Source organism: Eptatretus burgeri, chromosome 1 (assembly GCF_056783735.1).
Source record: "Eptatretus burgeri isolate ZD-2024b chromosome 1, Ebu_testis_v1, whole genome shotgun sequence".
Taxonomy (NCBI): domain Eukaryota; kingdom Metazoa; phylum Chordata; class Myxini; order Myxiniformes; family Myxinidae; genus Eptatretus; species Eptatretus burgeri.
In genome coordinates, this window is record NC_140961.1 from 162,269,461 (window position 1) to 162,289,460 (window position 20,000).

At 40.9% G+C, this 20,000-nt stretch overlaps 1 protein-coding gene across 2 annotated transcripts in view; it reads left to right on the plus strand.

Moving 5' to 3' along the window:
* LOC147035894 (long-chain fatty acid transport protein 4-like) overlaps nucleotides 1-20,000 on the plus strand; it is a 128,442-nt gene that overhangs the window by 17,635 nt on the left and 90,807 nt on the right. For both annotated transcript variants that reach the window (XM_085847943.1, XM_085847941.1), the window contains exons 6-8: nucleotides 10,957-11,048; nucleotides 17,914-18,023; nucleotides 18,187-18,396. In XM_085847943.1, the coding sequence (XP_085704069.1) occupies nucleotides 10,957-11,048; nucleotides 17,914-18,023; nucleotides 18,187-18,396 (412 nt within the window). The remainder of the gene's footprint in view (nucleotides 1-10,956; nucleotides 11,049-17,913; nucleotides 18,024-18,186; nucleotides 18,397-20,000) is intronic.

Below are 20,000 nucleotides of genomic sequence, written 5' to 3' on the forward strand. Positions count from 1 at the left end.
GTAACCGGGGATAAGTAAATAAATAAAATTAAGTAACTGGGGATGAGTAACAAAAGCAACCAGGAATAAGTAAATATAAACAGTAACCATTGATAAGAAAATTTTAAAAAGTAACAGTGGATAAGTAAATATAAAAAGTAACTGGGGATAAATAAATTTTAAAAAGTAACAGGGGATAAATAAATATATTAAAAAAAAGTAACTGGGGATAAGTAAAAGAAGTAACCGGGGATAAGTAAATAAAAAAAGTAACCGGGGATAACTAAATAAAAAAGTAACCGGGGATAAGTAAATGAAAAAGTAACCAGGGATAAGTAAATAAAAAAGTAACCGGGGATAAATAAATACGAAAAGTAACCGGGGTTAAGTAAATAAAAAAGTAACCGGGGATAAATAAATATGAAAAGTTACTGGGGTTAAGTAAATAATAAAGTAACCAGGGAAAAGTAAATAAATAAAGTAACTGGGGATAAGTAAATTTTTAAAAAAGTAACCGGGGTAAGTAAATAAAGTAACCATTGATAAGTAAATAAAAAAGTAACTGGGGATTAGTAAATACAAAAAAGTAACCAGGGATAAGTAAATAAAAAAGTAACTGGGGATAAGTAGATTAAAAAAAGTAACCAGGGATAAGTAAATTTAAAAAAGTAACTGGAGATAAGTTTAAAAAAGTAACCGGGGATAAGAAAATAAAAAAGTAACCAGGGATAAATAAATATAAAAAGTAACCGGGGTTAAGTAAATAAAAAAGTAACCGGGGACAAGTAAATAAATAAAGTAACTGGGGATAAGTAAATTTTTAAAAAGTAACCGGGGTAAGTAAATAAAGTAACCGTTGATAAGTAAATAAAAAAAGTAACTGGGGATTAGTATATACAAAAAAGTAACCAGGGATAAGTAAATTAAAAAGTAACTGGGGATAAGTCGATTTTAAAAAGTAACCGGGGATAAGTAAATTTTAAAAAGTAACCGGGGATAAGTAAATTTAAAAAAGTAACTGGGGATAAGTAAAAAAAAAAGTAACCGGGGATAAGTAAATAAATAAAATAAAGTAACTGGGGATAAGTAACAAAAGCAACTGGGGATAAGTAACAAAAGCAACTGGGGATAAGTAAATAAAAATTGTAACCGTGGATAAGTAAATAAAAAAGGAACTGGGGATAAGTAAATAAAAAAGTAACTGGGGATAAATAAATAAATAAAAGTAACCGGGGATAAGTAAACAAATAAATAACTGGGGGATAAGTGAAAAAACAATAACCGGGGATAAGTAAATAAAACAAAGTAACCGTGGATAAGTAAATAACAAAAGTAACCAGGGATAAGTAAATTTTTCAAAAGTAACCTGGGATATGTAAATAAATAAAAAAGTAACTGGGGATAAGTAAATTTTATAAAGTAACCAGGGATAAGTAAATAAAAAAATTAAAAGTAACTGCGGATAAGTAACAAAAGCAACCGGGGATAAGTAAATAAAAAAGTAACCGGGCATAAGTAAATTTTAAAAAGTAACTGGGGAAAAGTTAAAAAAAAATAGTAACCGGGGATAAGAAAATGAAAAAGTAACTGGGGATAAATAAATAAAATAAAGAAACTGGGGATAAGTAACAATAGTAACCGTGGATAAGTAAATAAAAAAGGAACTGGGGATAAGTAAATAAAAAAAGTAACTGGGGATAAATAAATAAAAGTCACCGGGAATAAGTAAATAAATAAATAACTGCGGATAAGTAAAAAAAAAAACAGTAACCGGGGATAAGTAAATAAAACAAAGTAACCGTGGATAAGTAAATAACAAAAGTAACCAGGGATAAGTAATTTTTTTAAAAAGTAACCTGGGATATGTAAATAAATAAGAAAAGTAACTGGGGATAAGTAAATTTTAAAAAGTAACTGGGGATAAGTAAATAAAAAAAAGTAACCGTAGATAGGTAAATAAAAATGAAACTGGGGATAAGTAAATAAAAAAACAGTAACTGGGGATAAGTAAATTTTAAAAAGTAACTGGTGATAAGTAAATATAAAGTAACTGGGGATAAGTAAATAAGTCAATAAAAAGTGACTGGGAATAAGCAACAAAAGTAACCGGGGATAAATAAATAAAAAAAAGTCACCGTGTATAAGTAAATATAAAAGTAACCGGGGATAAATAAAAAAGTAACCGGGGAAAAGTAAATATAAAAGTAACCGGGGATAAGTCAATAAAAAAAGTAACCGGGGATAAGTCAATAAAAAAAGTAACCGGGGATAAGTCAATAAAAAAGTAACCGGGGATAAGTCAATAAAAAAGTAACCGGGGATAAGTAAATATAAAAGTAACCGGGTTAAGTCAATAAAAAAGTTATCCGGGGATATGTAAATATAAAAGTAACCGGGGATAAGTAAATATAAAAGTAACCGGGGATAAGTAAATATATAAGTAACCGGAGATAAGTAAATAAAGGAGTAACCGGAGATAAGTAAATAAAGGAGTAACCGGGGATAAGTAAATATAAAAGTAACCGGGGATAAGTAAATATAAAAGTAACCGGGGATAAGTAAATATAAAAGTAACCGGGGATAAGTAAATATAAAAGTAACCGAGGATAAGTAAATATAAAAGTAACCGGGGATAAGTCAATAAAAACGTAACCGGGGATAAGTCAATAAAAACGTAACCGGGGATAAGTCAATAAAAACGTAACCGGGGATAAGTCAATAAAAAAGTAACCGGGGATAAGTAAATATAGAAGTAACCAGGGATAAGCAACAAAAGTGTCCGGGGATAAGTAAATATAAAAGTAACCGGAGATAAGTAAATAAAGGAGTAACCGGGATAAGTAAATGTAAAAGTAACTGATGAGAAGTAAATTTAAAAAGTAATCAATGCAGACACTGCCAACCTCCACTTCCTGTGATTGATGCACAGCTCTCTGACTGTTGTGTGCTCCCTCCATAACTCCAACTGTTGTGTGCTCCCTCCATAACTCCAACTGTTGTGTGCTCCCTCCTTAACTCCAACTGTTGTGTGCTCCCTCCATAACTCCAACTGTTGTGTGCTCCCTCCATAACTCCAACTGTTGTGTGCTCCCTCCATAACTCCAACTGTTGTGTGCTCCCTCCATAACTCCAACTGTTGTGTGCTCCCTCCATAACTCCAACTGTTGTGTGTCCCCTCCATAACTCCAACTGTTGTGTGTCCCCTCCATAACTCCAACTGTTGTGTGCTCCCTCCATAACTCCAACTGAGTCTAGACTAAATTGAGTGTGCTGATTGTGAATCTGAAGTCAGAATTTTCTCAGCACGTCAGCATTTTGAGTTATACATATGGTCCAATTACAGGAGTTTTTGGTTTCAATAATAGCACTACAACTGTTGTGGAATAATATTTCTCATAAAAAGAGCTTTAGAACGCACTCTAAACTATTAAAAATGGATGAAAACTGACCAAGCTATGAATTTTTGAAGTACAATTTTCTATACGGCATTACAATTGTTAACGAGAGGGAGAGCACTTGGTAGAGTACAAAACCTCCGCCGCCAATACTGCTAGGTCACTAAACTGAACCTGATATCCTATTCATTCAATTTGACGTCAACAGTGCTTACAGAGTTATAGTTTGCAACTTTTCTTTTTACTTTTAACTTTTACATACTCAATTCATTCGTCATAACTCAATTCCTTGAGACAGAAATTTATTTTACGTGGGTATATCCACCTGAAGTTCCAAAATCAGCCGCAATTATAATTTTGCCATGTTTTTTGTTGGAAATCACTTATAACATGTAGAAATGCAAAGAAAAAAAATCGAAATTTTGTTGAAAAAAAAGTTGCAAATTTTTTTTTCTCTACCAATTTTTTTTTTTTGGGGGGGAGGGGGGTTGGAAATCACTTAAAGCATGTAGAAATGCAAAAAAAAAAAAATTTCTCTAACAATTTTTTTTTGAGGGGGGGACCAAGTCCAAAATCTAATGGCATGATCCTTCGACCATACCTAATGATGCTTCGACCCCCCCCCCCACCAAGTTTCGTCGAAATTCTAATCACTTAAAACATGTAGAAAAAAGAAATAGAAATTTTGTTGAAAAAAAGTTGCAAAAACATTTTTTTCTCTAACAATTTTTTTTTGGGGGGGGGAGTTGGAAATCACTTAAAACATGTAGAAATGCAAAAAAAAGAAATCGAAATTTTGTTGAAAAAAAAGTTGCAAAACATTTTTATCTCTAACAATTTTTTTTTGGGGGGGGGGGTTGGAAATCACTTAAAACATGTAGAAATGCAAAAAAAAGAAATCGAAATTTTGTTGAAAAAAAAGTTGCAAAAAAATTTTTTCTCTAACAATTTTTTTTGGGGGGGGGTTGGAAATCACTTAAAACATGTAGAAATGCAAAAAAAAAATTTCTCTAACAAATTTTTTGCTTTTTGGGTTGGGGGACCAAGTCCAAAATCTAATGGCATGATCCTTGGACCATACCTAACCCCCCCCCCCCACCAAGTTTCGTCGAAATCCGTCGAGGAGTTTTTCCGTAATACTGTTCACTCACTCACAAACAAACAAACAAACAGAAAGGGGTGAAAACGGTAACCTCCGATCTTCGATGGCGGAGGTTAATGAACCCTCAGCCTTATGATAAACTTTGTAAAGGCATTGGATCACGACAGTAATGGCTTCCACTATCTGAGAGAGAAGTTTGGCTTCGAGAAAACTAATGCTAAACTCAAAGCAGGCATTTTTGTTGGGCCCCATATCCTAGAACTGACGAGTGATCCAGAATTCAAAACAAACTTAACCCACTTGAGTTTGCAGCATGGGAAGCATTTGTGTTGGTTGTGCAGAACTTGCTTGGGAACCAATAACATGCGAAGGGCCTATCAGCGAATGGGCTGTAAGATATCTCTTAAAATGCACTTCTTGCATTCTTCCCACCGAATCTGGGTGAGGTGAGAGATGAGCATGGCGAAAGGCTCCACCAAGACATGTCGGTCATGGAAACTGGATATTAAGGCCGATTCAACCCAAACATGATGGGTGATCACTGCTGGTTCCTACAACGGGAGACAATTCCACACACAAGCGCAAGAGCAAGTGTGTCACACACTTCTGAACACGTCTGAACAGTGCCTACGCTGACTATATTGAAAGGAAGAGTGTAAACTTGAAGTGTTGTTTCTGAATCACTCACAATGGATCAGACACTCTTCCAAGCATTATCATGTTCTAATGTTTTATTGACTATTTTTTCTGAAACTTGTTTATGTTCTTGGTTTGTATACTACACAATATACACGGAGATCAATCATGGTTATCTAAATATGATGTGAATAATTACTAAGCACTGATATTAGATGTACAATGTGGTGATCTGCAATAATAAAGTATCCAATGTAGCATGCTGGGTATCATTAATACATGCGTATACATATTTTGAAATCCTGCCGTGCTCGCTAAATTCTGACTACAGATTTGAAATCGGCGGCCCAGATTTAGCCAAGAACACCTTCCTTTCCCCTGAGTAGCAGAAGAAAAGGTTGTTTTTTTTGTTTCCCAGTGATATCGACGTCCACACATGTATTCGCACTTGAATGGAACGCGAGACGTGATATTTTATATTTATCAATGTTTATGAATGAAATGGCACACGAGAGGTTCTCGCTCCTTCCCGTGCACCGAACAATATGTTGTGTTTATCGGAAGCATTTGAACATGTTGCACACCGAGAATGACTGGTTAACAGGGTGTGATCTTCTTTTCTCGAGAGATTTTTCCATTCGATTCTGTTATGCCAAAAGAGGGTTATCTGATTTTTGGAGCAAAAATATTGTCAGTCAGTCAGGAGTTCTTTCTTTTTGGTTCACAAAAAAAATATTTTCACAAAAAAAATAAGTGACCACTATATTCGTTATTGTTGTGTGTCTGTCTGTATGTCTGTGTCTGTCTGTGTCTGTCCCGAGCATAGCTCCGTGGGTTTTGATCCGATCCTGACAAAATTTTGGTGGGAGGTTTATATCATGATCTAGTTGTGTTTTCCTGAAAATGGGCGTGGTGCGCCTATTATGGGCGGAGCCACGCCCAAAAAACGTGTTTTTAGGGGGTTTGTCGAATCTGACAGGGGTGTCGGTATTTGCTTAGCCCAATGGCACCTGCATAGCCCCACGGAGCTCGATTTTTCATTTTCGTCCCAAGGTCAAGGTCACAAGGTCACGAACTTAGAAAATTGCGATTTTGATATAAAAATCCATCTTCTCCGAGGAGTTTGTCGAATCTGGCATAGGTTTTGGTGTTTGGTTAGCCCAATGGCACCTGCATAGCCCCACGGAGCTCGATTTTTCATTTTCGTCCCAAGGTCAAGGTCACAAGGTCACGAACTTAGAAAATTTCGAATTTTGACATAAAAATCATACGACCGCCCAAACTTTGAGAGCTTGGATGACAATATTTTTTATGCGTAATCTTGAGGTCATTCCCCACCTAAAGTCTTGAAACTATTTTGCTCTATCTCGAACACCTTGCCCGTGGTGCCCCCTTCAAGTTTGGTTTTACGCTGATTTCATCAAAGTATGGATAATCCGATGATTGCGAAATGCCATATAGCCTATATGACGTCATATTGTTCCTGAAATGTTCCAGAGGAAGTTTTGCACCAAAGGTCATAATCCTTGACCTTTAACCTTTAAAGGTCACAAAGGTCAAATTTTCAAAGTTGTGGGAATCGAACCGGGTTTTCGACCTTCTTCGACGAACTAACTCCAATAAGCTATTGCACGTATCCTGTTTCCTTATTTTAATGTCCACAACATTGTTTTGTGAACTTTAAAGGTTATGCTAAGGTCAAATTTTGAAAGTTGTTGAACGAAACCGGGTTTTCGACATTTTGCAGCTAATAACCTGTCACTCGTACCACATCATGTTGATCATTTTTATAACTTGGTCAAAAATTATCACATTGCCTCATCCTTGACTTCTGAAACAATCTGCATCGTCAAATACCGCTCGTGAACCATCGTCTTCAGACTTGTTTTTTTTTTAAATACTTTTCAACTTTTACCTTGGAGTACATAATTCCACGACAACACGATTACATTACATTTTAATTTCTCGATCGCGTCCGTTTATCCTATCTTTGGCTATGCCATAACTCGTCGCTCTCAAAAGATCCGTGTATAGGCCCCGAACGCACTACATCCTCAATCATGACGTGTCACATTTGCTTTGACGACATTTTGTAAATTTTCTTTGGAGAAATTTAAAATCTTCACAAACGGCCAGTTGGCCACATTAATGGCAGCTTTCAGAGAAGGAAGTCAGAAACTGCAAGCTCCGTTTAAAAAGAAAAAAAAGAAAAACTGGAGAATTTGTTCTTGCAAGCTCCGAATGATGAGCAGGTGTTTTCCTTGTCTGGATTTTATACAATGCTGCCGGCCTGGTAAAACGGCCTCACCATTTCAATAAAACTGATGCCGTTTATCCGAGGGGCAGCAACAAGTCTCCCTCCATGGCGGAATGATTGTACAATGGTGAAACTTGTGCATGTGTGTGATGGTCTTTCTGAAGTCTTAAGTTTGGTGACATCAAGACTATTACCAGTTCCTTATCGGAGTTGTAATCGTCAGAGGGCAGGAAGGCGGAGGCTCCATTAAGTTTCGAGCAGTGATGAAGTCCCTGCATTTTGGCGGCAGATCCATGAAGAAACGCTTGCTGTTTTTGGTGACGATACCCCCCATTGTTTGATGTTGTGAAACATCATTGAAGGTGGTCCCATTTCTGGTCGGTCGACCATTCGTGACCGGCTGAGAAGTTGATGCACTGAAGGTGGTGCTCAAAGATCGTGCGATTTACATCAGCACAATTGTGCGGACCCTCGGAATTGGGCCTGGGTCAGAGTGCGACATTCTTGTTGACCAACGGAAAATGAACAAAGTGGCAGCACGATGGGCGCCCGACTGCTGGCAGCAGAAGGCTCACAGAACCAAACACTCTTCAAAACCACTCGCCCTGTAGGCTACTGATCCAAATGATTCTTATTTATTTATTTCTCGTGCGCTTGGCTACCACGGATGAATATAGAGTACACCACTTTGCTCCAGATACAAAAGGTAACGGCATTCAATGGAAACATCCATCTTCAACTCCAAAGAAAGCCTAAGCGCTGTCCCATCATGCAGTGCTGCTCCCTTCTTTTTACCTCTGCCACCAAAAGTGAAGGTGGTTATGTTTTCACCCCTCTCTGTCTGTCTATTTGTTTGTCTGTCTGTCTGTTTGTCTGTCTGTGTGCAGGATATCTCAAAAAGTTGTGGACGGATCCGGATTAAATTTGGTGGGCAAGTTGGGTGTGTGACAAGGACGAGCTGATTAGATCTTGGTGAAGATCCGAATCCGGATCCGACTCCGAGAATTTTTTTGAGTGGTTCGTCACCATTCTCAAGGCTGGTGGAAATACTGCACTCGTGCCGTTGCATGCAGTTTTTGCTCTGTCTGGAACACAGGCATCATCCCAACTGACTGGAAGAGGGGCCTTGTTGTCCCTCTCTGGAAAGGGAAGGGTGATCGCCAAGACTGCAACAACTACCGAGGGGTGACGCTGCTCTCGGTGCCGGGCAAGGTCTTTGCTCGGATAATTCTTGATAGGGTTCGCCACCATCTACTTGAGCACCAGCATCCAGAGCAGTCAGGCTTTACACCAAAGAGGCCAATGATTGACCGTATCCTTGCTCTTCGTGTCCTCACTGAACGCAGACGAGCGTTTCGGCAGGGTCTGCTTGCAGCCTATGTTGATCTCTGCATAGCATTTGATTCAGTGAATCGGGATGCCCTCTGGAGGATTCTTAGTCTTCGTGCGGTGCCACCAAAACTGATTGATCTGATGTCTGAACTATACTATGGAACTGAGAGTGCTGTGGGATGAAGTGATACCATCTCCCACTTATTTCCAGTTGTTACTGGAGTTCGTCAGGGGTGTGTCCTGGCCCCCACACTTTTCAGCACTTGTATGGACTGGATTCTGGGGAGGATATCAGAGAGATCAAGCTGCGGTGCATCGTTTGGGAATGTCAAGATCTCTGACCTTGATTTCGCAGACGATACAGTCATCTTTGTGGAGACTGGATATCCTTTTGGGGGCCCTCTCGGTGCTGAATGAAGAGTCGGAGCTGCTGGGATTACAGGTTTCCTGGGTCAAAACTAAGATCCAGGCTTTCAATGACATCTTGGATGCTGCTGTCTTGTCTGTACCTGTTTGTGGTGAAGATGTTGAAGTCTTGGAGAGATTCGCTGTCCTTGGCAGTGATATTCATGTCTCTGCTGGCTGTGAGCCAGAGAGCAACAGATATCTGGGTTGGGCCTCGGGAGTCATGGATTCACTGGATCATGGGGTGTGGCGCTGTCGGTTCCTGTGCAGGACGATGAAAGTCCGAGTCTTCAGGTCCTTGATGCTTCCAGTTTTGCTCTATGGATGTGAGACTTGGACTCTGACCAGGGATCTGAGACTGAGACTTAATTTCTTTGGTGCCAGGTCTCTTTGGAGAATCATTGGCTCTCACTGGTCGGACTTTTTGTCCAACGAGCAGTTGCTGAAAGAGACTCAAATGAGATTTATTGCCTGCATCATCCATGAGCGTCAGCTGTGGCTGTCTAGACATGTGGCTCGTTTTCCTGACGCTGATCCTGCTCACCAGATTCTCTCAGTGAGGGAGCCTCGTGAGTGGAGGACGCCAATGGGCCGACCACGTGCCTCGTGGTTGCAGCAGGTTGATCAGCACCTCAAGGAGATGGAGATGGGCCAGGCATCTGCCTGGGGGATGGCCAGAGGGAGGCTCCTCGAGTACCTGTGGAGAGTGGACGCAGCGACGCGCTGCTCTGGCACATGCTCCCATACCTGACCTGCACCTTCACCATTGTGAAGTCGGTCCAAAAATGATATATAGCACGATGTTTCAAAAATTTGTTGACGGATTGGGACGAAACTTGGTGGACAGGGAGGGTGGGTGTGTGACAAGGATGAATTGATTCAATTCTAGTGAAGATCCGAATCTGGATCCGGATCTGATAATTTTTTGCGTGATTCTTCACCATTGAGAGATTGGGCTGAAAATGATATACAGCATGATATCTCAAAAAGTTGTAGATGGATTCAGACGAAACTTGGTGGACAGGGTGGGTGTGTGACGAGGATGAATTGATTCAATTTTTGGTGAAGATCCGAATCCAGATCCGACAAGTATAATTTTTTTTGGTATTTCTTCACCATTGAGAGATAAGGCTAAAAAGGATATATAGCATGATATCTCAAAAATGTATTGGGCCCAGTATGTTCTCGTGGAGCAGGCATTGGCTGCCGGAGGTATGTGCTCGACCGAGTGCCCTTCCCGTTTTTTTTTTTGTTTTTTTTTCTGTGACTCTCAAGGCATTATTATGACTGATCACCTCCAACGTTCACCTGACAATACTGGATTGTGATTTGCTGTACAATATATAAACAACTGCACAAATTGAATGCAAGTGACACGGGCCACTCACAAAATGGGTTTCTTCTTCTTTTTCTTCCCTCCCTATGCTCCATCCCACACATCTCGTGCAGTCGTGCAGTATGAAAAGTATCGTGGTTATGAGCCCCATTCGTGTAACCTCGGTCAAACTTGGTTTTCCTTCCCATGCTGAAGTTCCATCTCCCTGGAAAGATAATTTGGACGAGGTCATTATTGCGGTCACAACATGGCTTCAGAGGCAAAAATTGGGTTGACATTCTGTTTTGATTACTTGTTTTCCTAATGGCATCAGGAACTTTGCCCACCGCTGCGAAAAGACGACGTGACACTGGCCGGAAACTGCACCGAAAATACTTTCATCTGTGTGGTGCTTTGCTGCTCCTGGCAGGGGGGGGGGGTGGGGAGGAGGCTTTTTCACTCGCCACGTACATGCGTTCAAGTTGTGTGTCCTGTTTTCATTGATGCAATGCAATTGCACGCCCTGTATGTGCAGGTATTACAGAATTGCAACAACAGTGCACTTCGGTTTTCGGCTGCGAGCAGATGACGTCGTGTACGACTGCTTGCCTCTCTATCACACAGCAGGTACATTCACTTAGCATGCTCACCTATTGGAGTGCAAAATGATTGCACTTTAACCGCACTTCACATTGATCTCACACATGGGTTTCGTACCAACCTCTTATTCCTTTAAAGGCAGAAGTAAGAGGTAAAGTTCATTAACTAAGTGAGAGTTAAAGTAATTGGGTTAACTTTCTGTTTTGATGGGTTTTTTTTTAATTATTATTTCACCGACGAGTACATCTCACAAAGTTTAAAACTCAGCCAAAACTTTCGGATATTTTTGTTACCTCTGCCGCCAAAGATGGATGGAGGTTGTGTTCACCCCTGTCTGTCTACCTGCCTGTCTGTTTGTTTGTCTGTGAGCAGGATATCTCAAAAAGTTGTGGATGGGTTCAGCCAAAACTTGGTGGACAGATTGGGTGTGTGGCGAGAATGAATTGATTCGACTTTGGTAAAGATCCGAATCCGGATACAAGTTTTCTTTTTTTCTTTTTTTTTTTTCAGTGATTCTTCATCATTGAGAGATAGGGCCATAAACGATATGTACAGCCTGATATTTCAAAAAGTTGTGGACGAGTTATGACAACTTGGATGAGTTGCGTAGGTGACAAGAACAAGCCGATTAGATTTTTTGGTAAAGGTCCAGACCCAGATGGACACTCTACAATGGACACTCCAGCAGAGCATACGAATGCCTCAACCTTTGTTCACAACATCATTGATTGGTGCCGTAGACGGGAAAGAGGACAACATGGTCTCATCCTTTGTCCAAATTCCGTGTATTTTCTTGCTGAAACCGTATTTACATCAAGTTCCCGGAAAGGAAATGAGAACTGAAAGTAAGGGTGCTGAGATTTTAGGAGGTCGTTTCGCTTTTGGCTCTGAGCAGGAGATAAAAAGGCCGTTTGTCACCTGTGGGTGGGTGACCAAAGTGAGTGCATTCTCTTTTGGCTTGTTGGTTACGTATTCTTCCTCATTGATAATCCCCCAATTGCTCTGAGAATAACTGAGCGGCCGGTGCCCATTTGAAGGCTCAGCACACGTCTCTGTCTCGACCGGGTCAAATTGGGAAGAATAAATAAATAACTAAATAATGGAAGGGTTTCATGTTCATGGCTGGCACTCATTCTTACTCGACGTGTTATGGCACAGCGAATCCAAATCAAGTGTTTGCCAGACTCGATTTTGAGTTTTTAACCCTTTAATGGCCGACTCAAAATAACGACCATTCTTTGAGCGCGTTCACTTGACTCACGCACTGGAGTTTTGATATTTTCAATACAAATCTACCACATGACATCGTTTACTCGTGATAATTGGATATTCTGTACAGCACGAGCCATGAAATGTGGTAAATTGTTTATGAGGCTCTAAAGCTCACCGGGTTGACAGATGAGCTGAAATTCTGGCGATTTTGACAATCGGGCTGCAATGCAACCAATGTATTTCATGTTTTGTGAATTTTTTTGCCTATATGAGCCAGTCAAAAGTGTGTGTGATGTTTGAAGATTCCATCATACTGCAGAGAGCGTAACAAGGAATTTTATCCGGGGTCCCAAAGCACCCCATTCGCTCAGATTTATTATTTGCATATTGTGTTTAACAGTGGATGAGGAACTTTATCCCAAGCTGATGGAGCTCAAATGGTCAGTCTCTGAGTACAAGAACTTACTTATCCCTGGTGTTGAAGGATTTCACACTCCAGTGAACTTTCATGGAGTTCTGGGGTGGCATATGCAAGAGTCAGTGCGGCTCAGCGAGTTATAGCTGCTAAATGATACATTCATGCCACGAAGGTCCACAAACTCTCACCTCAAGCTCTGCGGAGGCTGCTGCTTCCACAACTCGACGATTATTTGGATGACGTTGATCCTCATCTCAGAACAGAGCTTTGTTCAGTTGGGCTATACTTCGAACCAAAAGGTATAGATTATACGGTAGAAAAGGTATCTACATTGGTAGAAAAGATGTCGAGCAAGAAATTTAACCAATCCATGAAAAATTTCAGAGACAGGGTAAACATGAAGATCCAAGCACATAATGATGGTGGCAATATATGCAAATGGCCAACATCTGACTGCTTTTCACTCGAGCGCAGCACAATGGAATTTGGTACCTGCATCTACATGCAGCACAGAACTGTAGCAAGGCGTGATGACCTGCATCTACCATACTTCTTCCGATATGATCATCTCATTGATGCAAGGTAGGGTGAGATGAATAGGCTGCCTGCAGAGGTTCGTCTGGAGTTCAAGAGAGGCAACTTTGTTGTCAAGAATTCTGGTCATCGCTTCAATGAGGTAGACCCAGACCATAGCACTGAGTGGCCGGATGCAACAGGAAAAAGCAGAGGGGGGGGGGGAGGTTGGTTGGCATATCACCAGAATCAGAAATGCACTGAGCAGATGGACACCATCGTATAATCTGCGGAAAATGATAGCTTCTCAGACCAATGTCATGCCGATGATGATTGACGAAGAGGAGGACCACTCGTACCATGAGCGGACCAGACGAAAGATGGTCAAATGTACTGCCGACGAAGACTAGCTGGTAAAGGCATTGCAGCAGCACAACATGTCCACACTGCAACATATTGACGGGAAGGATCTGGATGCCTCTGACATCCAAGAATCATTGCTTGGTGCTTGTCATTTGGACCAAATTCAACTCGAAAGCTTTGCTCAAAAAAGTCATCGTAAAGCACATGAGGATGAAGAGTGTGTAGACTTCAAATCACCCATACAGAAGTATAAGGCTCCAACATTTGCCTCGTCGTATATCGTAGTAGACAAAACAAAAGGCAAGCAGAACTCTATTAAAGTGGACAGAAATATCTTACAACAATTAATAACTGCTTACGGAGCAGGGTGCACAGTCCACCTCGGCAAAATATTACAGCACAAGCTGATGCCAATGCCACTGTCGCTGGCAAAAACCAATGGAAGCCTACACACTCCTAATAAATCACTGCTAGCCAACGTGCTAACCAATGATGTCACTACCCAGACAACTGTGGCTTTAAGTGGGACAACCTGCTTAGCCATTGATGGCCAATCATTGTTGATGGCTCCAGGAAAGTGAAAGGAGAAACCTGGGACAGGATTTGATGTAACATTTGATAGATATTGGAAAGACTCCATCAAAGCGGGCACAAGTGTGAAACACAAACATGGCTTACAACCTGCAAGACGTCGTGGAGAAATTCTCTCGGTACCGTTACGGGCAAACTCATCAAATTTTATGGCACTGGATGAAAACAAAGAAGATCTTGCCTTGTTTCTATCTGATCACTTTATAGAATACAGCCCTACAAACAAAATTGTTGTTGTCTCTGGAGGATTTGCAGAACCTACAATGGTGAAGTCTTTGGACCCGGAGATTGATGTGACGGCACTTGAAGTGGATCACAAGGAGGTTGATACCAGTGCTGTACTCCACTGCCTTCATGCCAACGTTGACTCGACAGTCGTGTCGGTGCGTGGCACTGATGTACTGGTGCTATTGCTGGTGTTTGATGACAAGATGCCACGTTCATATTTGTGGATGAAATCTGGCATTGCTAAGACCCCCAAGTTTATTCCAGTGCACGGTGTCCGAAAGCACTTGACAGCCCTTCAAGTTGACATGATACTTGGCTTTCATTCCCTAAACGGGGTGTGATGGTATGTCTCAATTCTGTGGTCACAGAAAGTCGACTGCTTGGCCAGTGTTCAAAGAACACCATGACCTGTTGGACAGTCTAGGCAAAGGTGAAATTACCGATGACGTCATCAAAACATCCGAGGCTTTCATCTAAAAAGTGTATGGAGTATCAGATGTAGACAGTTGTGACGAGGCACAAGTCAAGTTATTCTGCATGGGGCGGTCTCAAGAAACTCTACCTGCAACATCTGATGCAGCACGATTCCACATTGTGCGTGCGCACTACCAAGCAAGTGTCTGAAACCGATCCCACTCTCTCCATCCATGTCTCCTGCGTGTTACATCCATGGGCTGGACGCACAAAGATGAGAAGCTGGTGCCATGCTTACTCTCCCTCGCTCCGATTCCCAAAGTGTGCTCAGAGATCATGTCGTGTGGGTGCACCAATAGCTGCCTCAGTATACGATGCAGCAGCAAACAATTGACATTACCATGTACCGAAGGTTGCAGATGTCAGAGCCAGGACAGCTTGTGTCAGAACATTTTGTAGAACTGCTATTACATGTAATCTATCTATAATTCCAGCTGTGTGTGTGTGTGTGTGTGTGTGTGTGTGTGTGTGTGTGTGTGTGTGTGTGTGTGTGTGTGTGTGTGTGTGTGTGTGTGTGTGTGTGTGTGTGTGTGTGTGTGTGTGTGTGTGTGTGTGTGTGTGTGTGTGTGTGTGTGTGTGTGTGTGTGAGATCGAGCCAATAAAACCTTAGGAAACTGAAAGATCTTCTTGAAATGAAAACTGTTGAAGCGATGACAGAATATTTCACGAAAACAAAATAGAACGTGGCCGTGATTTTGAGTTTGCCATTAAAGGGTTAAAAACTCAGGCTCTCATGTGGCAAACACTTTAATCAAACGCAGTACATCCGAAAGTAATGTGAGTTTCAATGCCAATCATGAACATGAAATACTTCCAACTACCTTTTAAAGCCTTTTTCTCAAAATTTGCCCAAGACTACTATGTTCGCACAAGGAATCGCCATGTTGCTGTCTCCTGCTTGTCCCGCCATCTCTGTTTCGGCTAACTTTTTATTTTCTTCTTGCCATCGTTTCATTGTTTTGATCATTTTCTCATTGTATTCCCCTTAAAGCACGAATTTTTGATGGATATGTATTTGTGTATCACGTGATTATGTAATTAGCAGTTTGATTTCTACCTTGCTGTGTTAGATTTCGATACATTTGGAATGTTACACCCTCGATTTGGTTATATATATATATATATATATATATATATATATATATATCTATATATCTACAGGGTGTCCCAAAAATGTACTCACTCTTTAAATGATAATAAATGTGTTGTTTATTGACTTACAAACAAGATTAATGGTTTAATGTATAAATGCATGTTTACAAATGTTCAAACTGACGACCATCACGTTCCAAACACGGCCGATAACGCGGACCAATGGATTAACAGCGTTACGAATCATTTCATTTGGAACTGCAAGACATTGTCTTTCAATTTCCTCTTTCAGCTCATCGACTGTTGCTGGTTTTGAGCCGTAAACCTTATCTTTGAGATATCCCCATAAAAAGAAGTCCATTGGAGTGAGGTCTGGGGAACGCACAGGGAATTCAACACTACCTCTTCGCCCAATCCATCTGTTCGGTAAAGTTGCTTCGAGATAGGCCCTTGCATCACGGTGGTAGTGGGGATGTGTCCATCTTGCTGAAAGTAAATCTCTTCGTCACCAAATATCTCTTCGACACGTGGACCGACGGATTCCTGCAGCAAGTTCAAGTAAACATCCCCAGTGACAGTTTGTTCAAAAAAGAATGTCCCTCGGATGCCCAATGCTGATATCCCACACCACAAGTAACCCCTGGTAAGTTTAAATGGTGTTCCATAGTAACATGCGGATTTTCAGGAGCCCAGTCGGTGCAATTGTGTCGGTTGATTGAGCCATTTAACTTGAAGCTGGCCTCATCGCTCCAAACAATTTGGGATGGAAATGCTGCATCTTCTTTGCATTTGCCCAGGTACCACTCACAAAATTCAGCTCTCCGGTCAGGATCGTCTTCATTTAGAGTGTGGATTAATTTTGGAATGTAACTTTTGCAATTAATTCGCTTCAAAATGCGATGGGCGCTTTGGGGATTCCTGTCTCACGAGCCATTTGTCGTACAGATTTCTGTGGGGATCGGTGGAGGGTTTCCAGCAATTGATTTTCCTTTGCGGGGGTGGTTGATGACCGTGGTCCTCCTGAACACTCCTTATGGACGTCATGCACAGTTCCATCTGTTTCAAACTTATGTCGGATGCGAGCAATTGTGCGTCGCATTGGTGGTTCTTTGTGAAAATGTCTTCTAAATTGTCTTTGCATTTCTATGATGTTTTTTGTGCTTCCAGTAGCACTTTATGATAAATTTTCTTTCTTCAAAACCTAGTCGTACTTGTGCCATTATTATGGTCAATTTGATCTGAAAATAAATGGAAAATTAAATGAGTTATGAGGAGCCAAAATGTGAGTACATTTTTTTGGGACACCCTGTATGTATATATATATATATATATATATATATATATATATATATATATATATATATATATATATATATATATATATATATATATATATATATATATATATATATATATATCTTTGCGATTGATAAAGGAGTCTATGTGGATACATCACTCCATGCATTCGACAGGGCTCAGTTGTCCATGGCCATGTAACATGTGCATATACAAGTTTTCTTTATTCTTCTCAACGTCTTGTTTCTTCCCCAACCCCATTTTCCTTAACTTTTCTTTCTCCCTTTCCTTTCCTGCCCCGTACCTCCTACCTTCCCTTCCTTTTATGAATCTCTCTTTTCAATTAACCTCTCCACTTCCTCCTTTGCAATCATATTGCACAAGTGGCTACTTGTTATGATGAGGCTGTCACAACTAGTGGAGCATTAAATTGAAGGTTATACAACAAAGTGTATGTGTGTGTATATATATATATATATATATATATATATATATATATATATATATATATATATATATATATATATATATATATATATATATATATATATATATATATATTTTATAGCATCTCATTAACTAGGTTAATTTTGATTGGTAAAACAGCAACAGGAAAGTTTCTGGATCTTGTTGTAACTGTAACATTTCCAGAGGTGCGACTTTGGTTAAGAAGTCTATTGGTGATCTTGCATTTGTGCACACCAGGGAACATCGTCGGTGTTGGGCAATGTGTGCTGCATGGGCTCACTGTTGTCATCCGCACAAAGTTTTCTGCTTCACGCTTTTGGGATGACTGCGTAAAATACAACTGTACGGTGAGATGAAATGATATACAACTGATAACTAATTATCAAGTTTTTGTTTGGACGCAATTACACTCTCTCTCCATCATGCTCCATCTGAGGACATAAACACCGTTTCAGAGAAATGAAAACTAATGGTGGTGCTTTTTTCTTCTTCTTCCTCTTCCTGCCCAAGGTGGTGCAATACATTGGAGAGACCTGCCGCTACCTGATTGCGCAGCCGCACCGTACGGCCGAGACCCAGAACAAGGTGCGCGTGGCGATGGGAAACGGCTTACGGCCGCCTGTCTGGGCCGAGTTTGTGCGCCGCTTTTCCGTGCCGCAGATCGCGGAGTTTTACGGAGCTACTGAGTGCAATTGCAGCCTTGGAAACTTTGACAGCACGGTGAGCGAGTATCTGTGTGATTGTGCAAAGATTAGACACTCCCAGATGTCGCACCTCTAATGAGACGGGAAACTCAGACAGTACTGACAGCCATGCTGCTCATAGCAAGAGACTGCTATAAACATACCTCTATTCCCTCTTTTGTGTTCGCTGGTGATGTGCAATTACAGGTATTGGGGTGGGGAGTGTTCGTGGAATTGGAGCTTGTACCGATGAACTCTTCAGTCTGCGGGGTGTGATGTTTATTTGGTTTTCGCAACAAGCTTTGGCTTCACCACATATTCGTCATGTTTGAGTATTGGTAATGCTGGCATTCTTGCTCGCTAATGGAGCCACAGTGTAATATGTAGAGAAAGGCTTTCATAAGGTTTGGTTTTGAGACTGTTGGGTCTCTCAATAAATGTCAGCAGTCGGGATAGGCTTGTGATCTCATTTTCAAGTTTATACCTTGGAGACGACCATTATACATTGTTATTAAATGTCAAATACAATGCCTGCTCCCAAACTGTGTGCACCGAGGTCATGTGCACCCTTCATATGTGTTCCTTTTCAAAATATGGCTTTTCATAAAGTCCTCCGATATGATTGGCAAAAAAGGAGAGACCAAAGCATTTGATTCCTCCATTTTGACTCGTGACTCAAGTATTCAAGTAGTCGGCATGATCGCGGGGCTTTCCCTGAAGTCGTTCAATCATGATTTGACTTTCAAGAGTAAATTGAGCCAGGAAATTCTGACCCAGAGTTGCTTCACCCATCAAATCTTTTATCCATGCATCTTCATGTTAGTCGAGAACTTATCTTTTCTTGACTTGCAGTTCACATACTTCATTGCTTTGGTTAGTGACTGTCACTCGACAGTCACAGAAATGGAATCAAAGTGAAAAGACACAATGTTCTCCCATCATGCTTCCTGCTTTTTGGGTTTTGTGTTTTTTAAGAGACGGTCTATTTATTGCATATGCAAAAATGGTGGAATTCATCACCCCACTCAAACTTAACGTATTCCACACTTTCCGCTTCCCTCCACTTAATTTTATTCCCCATAAACCTGCTCACACATACTCCCTACCCTCCTCTTACCCCCCCCCCCTCTCATATCTTGTTTTTAAAAACATTTCAGCTGCTCCCCACTTTCTCTTGCATGTACCTAATAAATGGACGTAAATCAGAATAGTTTGGACCGTCTCTTCGAGTAGGGTAGGATTGCTCCTTTATTGTCTCATGCGCAAGTCGTATGTAATGCGTGCACTGACAGGGGCAGTGAATATAAACAAGAGAGCAGAATAGATTATGCTTATGTCATGATAAAATTATGTCAAACAATAAAGTTTATGTCATATAAAACCTATACAGGTGAGCCCAGGTGGAGGTCTCGAGTGCAAAAGGACATGGAAGCACGATGAGCTTTAAATGTGAACATCATAGGCCGTTTGAACAGAGAACAGCAGGCCACAACGTTATAGTGAGCTGTATAGCCCTAGTTGATGACGGGACACTAACGAGCCGCTCCACAGGGTGGGATGGCCTGAAAGATAGCACCGCCCACAGGCAGCAGGCGGCCAATTCGGGACCTTGTCGTGTAAGGACCTGAAAGTCCCTGGAGT